This window comes from Nicotiana attenuata, chromosome 8 (genome assembly GCF_001879085.1).
Source record: "Nicotiana attenuata strain UT chromosome 8, NIATTr2, whole genome shotgun sequence".
In the NCBI taxonomy this organism is placed as follows: Eukaryota; Viridiplantae; Streptophyta; class Magnoliopsida; order Solanales; family Solanaceae; genus Nicotiana; species Nicotiana attenuata.
In genome coordinates this window covers 25,679,392-25,683,877 of record NC_031996.1, presented here as the reverse complement: position 1 = coordinate 25,683,877, position 4,486 = coordinate 25,679,392, and the positions used below count along the sequence as shown (strand labels likewise).

The window sequence follows — 4,486 nt, the reverse complement described above, 5'->3', positions numbered from 1 at the left end:
TTTTTTAACCGTGAGAGGGTGGATGTAATTCAGCTCAAACGAAGTGAGAGGGAGGTCATTCAGAACCCGCTGGCTCCAGAACGGGGGGGGGGGGGGGGGGGTGTCCAGAGGCGCTGCCTCAGGCGCCAGCANCTGGCTCCAGAACGGGGGGGCGGCTCCAGAGGCGCTGCCGCAGGCGCCAGCACCGACATAAATTGCCCACCCCGCTCCCGATCAAAAAGAGCATGCGAGACTTCGAAGGGACATTCACACTTTGATTCGTGAGCAACTTCACGAGAACATTGTGAAAGGGGGAAATGGCGGCTGTCCGTGCACTTTCCGGAAATGACGGAAATATAGTCCAGTGCCGCAAAGGCGATAATGTCTTACGATCTTACGATCTCCGCGGAGACGGATACGGAAACCCTCCGCAGATGGGTAAAGAATATAAGGGGGACCTTTATCTCCTAAAGCTACTCATTAGGGAATACCGGCCAAATTAGTCTGTCTGCCGCTTTCTTTCATAACAGAGCCGTTATTCCCAGCTGGCATAGAAGTCTCTCGCGCGGGCGAAAGAGATGCATTTCTGGTACTGGTTGTATTGGACAAGCTCTAAGGGAATAATCTCTTTCTTATTTCTGTATTTCTTTCCCATGACGACTAAAAACAGGCAAATCAAAAATTTCACTTCGAATTTCGGACCTCAACATCCTTATGCTCATGGTGTTTCACGATAAGTATTGGAAATGAACGGAGAAGTGGTGGAACATGCGGAACCACATATTGGATTACTCCAGTGTGGCACGAAGCCGCTGATGTCGAGTTGGCTCCTATGCCTCTAGCTATGCCCTGCTTGGTCCCCCTCCCCCGGCACGGTGGAGGTTCCGTAGCACGTCATGAGCACCGGGCTAAGGGGCGGTTGAGCAACTCAAGTGAACCGCCTTACCTTATTCCAACATAGGGACAGAAGGGAGAAGGTTGTGAAGGTGGCCTCGTTATCCATACCTCCGGTCGGATGAATGGAGGACCGACCGACCCGGGTTTTCACGAGCGTTGGCGGGTTCTAGAAAGCCTGTCAAGGGCACTAGCGCATACCCCGGGGTGATCATCACCAACTGCACCTCACATCTCGGCACAGTGGAACGTGTAACCCGCCTGCTGTTCCATTCAACTACATTTGTTCCTTTAATCCATAGCTTAAAAGAACGCAGCAGCGAGGGACAACCTGCTCATACAGCCAGCGGGGAGGATGGCACTACTGGCAAAGACCGTCTGGCGAAAACGCCGCAGGCGCGAAGCGTGGTAGGCCTGCGCCGGGGGAGCATACCATAGGGAGGAAAGGGAGCCCGGACGGTGGAAGAGCCAGGGGAGGCCGGGTCATTTGACGGAAATGGAAGGCTTTTCCCTATTAGAGAAGGCCCTATGGAGTAAAGGGAAGTGGATGAATTCTTGGAAAAACAGGGAGCGAGCCTATATAAAATAGAACATGAAATAAAGAAAATTCCATGAATAGATAGAGTCAACGGTACGACAGACAGCACTGCCTACACGCGAATTAGCTTCCGAGGTTGAGCAGTCTCAATTTCACTACAGGATTTGCGAATGAATGCTGGGCTGGGCCACCTCGAATGGCATGAGCCGGATGCGCGGAGACCCGCACGTACGGTTTTTAGGGGGATCTAGTCGAAAAACCAGCCGGCGCCCACCCGACTAGAGGGATTGAGAAATAAATTGAGTACAAAACTTATCTTCAAGCTTTACCTTATTCTGATCGTTCAGAGGGCGATCGCCCTTGATCCTTGCCGTATGTGCTTGACGGCCCCCTATAAGACGCTCACTTGGGGACTTTTTACTCTAACTATTCCAAGAGTCTCTGCTAGTTGAACCGCGTCCAGTAGACTCCCTGTTCCGCTCATCCCCTTCGTCAGCTCTTTGATCGGGATACTATTACCTAGGTTCCTAAACTTTGAATGGATGGCGGAGCGTAGGTGGCAAGCAGTTATATGGATACGGTGCTTTACCCGTAGACGCTTCTCCAGCTCTCGCAAGAATTGTATGGGAGTCGCCCTCGGAGGGACTTCCCGAATGACCATACCGAGGAATTCTACCGTACTCCGTGCAGCTATGGTTGTTGATCCTGCAGAGTCTACCCAAAGGTTCAAGCCAAATTGTAGGAAGTGGGCGATACGTTTTTGTATTTCTATGAGAAGCTCGACGGAACCCACGATTCCCAGTAGTAAGTCGTCGGCATATCGCGCGTAACAAATCCTTATTAAGTAATAGGTTTTTAAGGGGGCCAGCTTACGGGCCAGGCCTCTCTCTGACCTGATAACAAGTATCGCCTCCCCACCCAGCTCTATCAGCGGGCCCTTTCTTTTGCAATACTTAAAAGAGTCTCTCATGGCCCAATTATTATTACAGTGTTCTCTACCATAGAATTCGGACTTCCGGGTAAACCCAACAACTTCTAAGAAAAAGGCGGTGCAAAGGAGGCTCGAGGGCTTGTTAAGGAAGGCGGAAAGGGCCGACGAAGGGTGGAAAATGAAAGGCGTTTTCTGGTCCCCCCTGAGCTGGGGGTGCTTGTTGGGGGGGGGGAGGGGTGTGTATGCCACGACGAAACAAGGAAATGAAAGGCCGCTTTGCGTTGTATGCTCTTTAACCTCCCTACAATGATGTTGTCTTGGGGAGCGTTGAAGCTTTCTTCTTCGGAAGACTTTTCTTGGTCATCAATACGACCTGTTCTTAATAGAACCGATCTTATTCTCTGAACAATCGGAATTTCGTACTTCTGTCGGATCCTCCCTATCTCCTGATCGAGCTTGTGTAGGTAGATGTTGCCTGGTAGGGCCGATAGTAATACACTGTGTGGGACGGAGTAAGGGCTCTTCTCACCTCCTACGAGTCGTTCGGCGGAAAAGACTTTCTGAATGGGGTAAAAGAACTTGGGATCATCGATCTCTTCCTTAAAGATTGGGATGAGTCGATGTCGGTCGATGGTGTGAAAACACTTCCTGATGTCGAATTCCAAAAACCAGCGAGGGGTTCCCCACTCTTCTTTGATCTGTCTTAGGACGGAGTGGAAGCCTCGACCTGAGCGGAAGTGCGATATGTCTGGAAACTCGAGATCGTAAATGGATTCGAGTACCATTGTGATCGCCTCTTTCATGATCCTTTCTATAGGTAGAACTACTGTGAGCGGTCTAAACTTCGACCCTTATTTCTTTCTTCATATTGTAAAGGGGAGCAAAGCCCGTTTTTTGCTCCTTCTATTGATAGAAAAAGGGCACTCCTGCCGTTGTTTCAGTGACACATATGGCTTCCCTCAGCTTAGTCTTTTTGGTTCTTGAGAATGGTCGCCACTTCTCCCAGGACCGGAATGATTATCCCCGCCCGATGGGTCTACATCCATCCCTGAATATCGTCAGGTACTGTTAACTTCCCTGCCATTCTTGTAACTGTCACCTGTAATCCATGCAGGTGTGTCCGCACCCCCCTGAGTGGACGAGAAAGAAAGGATTTCTCGAAGCAACCCCCCAGGTTCTAGACCCAGGAGTCAACTTTCCCGTATGAGCATTCGGTACATGTATCAGTCCGTGGAAGAGTGAAAGGGTCACCACTACTGAGGATCCCCCCCTAATCTTAGATAGGTCGTCTGAGGGTTCGCCGCGGTTCATTGCTGTGCTTACACACAAGGCTACCCTTTTCCGAAAGCTCCGCAGGACCATCTACCACTAGTCATCGGCCGGAGGGGTTTATTGCACAAAAACGCCGGGGCGCAGGCTCCCGAAGAGAGAAGCCCAACGAATGTCAGATGCAAAGCCCCGCACCTCATTAAGATCATATTGGCATACTCTCCCAAAAAAGAAAGAGCAGACCCCATTGAAGACGAGAGTGAGGTACAACAAGGCTATTTTTGTCCACCGCCCTTCTCACGAAGCCGTACGTGGACGTTACCGCTCATACAGCTCCCAGCCAGCAAACAGTTAGCCTTCCTCTACAAGGAATGGAAGTGTGGATGAATCGACATCAAATATAGGGTTGTTGTTGTACACGATCTCCATTTTAGTAGTCCTAGCTATCCACTCCACTATGTGGTAGAGTGTTCGTCCCCACCCCTTCGCAGGGATACCTTCCCTTTTAATTGAGAGAAGGACTCGGAATTGACACCCCTCGATTCGAGATCCGAAAGAAGGGTATGGAGTTTCTCCAAGGAATGCTCTCCCGTGGCGGTACGCAGATTCTCGAGGGCCCGAGCTCCCCGTCCTAGCCAATCTCCTTCTGGATCAAGGCCAGACATGACCCTAAAAAAATATCGACCTTGACCTCGAATAGGTCTTCGGCTTCAATTCGGGCCTATTGTATGATGTATGACCTCGGCAGAAGGAGGGGTTTTCCCCTCAAACTCAAAGGCTGCTGTTGGATGCTTTCTACACTATCGCCCCCTCTGATCTCATCTTCTTGATATGGAAAGGGGATGACAGGGGCAGGGGAAGCTACTTCATTTGGG

General features: G+C 50.6%; 1 protein-coding gene across 1 annotated transcript; it reads right to left on the bottom strand.

Moving 5' to 3' along the window:
- Positions 1,755–4,276, bottom strand: LOC109231577. The gene is given in 7 exon segments (XM_019397230.1): positions 1,755–2,548; positions 2,551–3,192; positions 3,307–3,341; positions 3,383–3,608; positions 3,611–3,660; positions 3,777–3,973; positions 4,109–4,276. Coding segments are annotated over 7 exon segments (2,112 nt in total).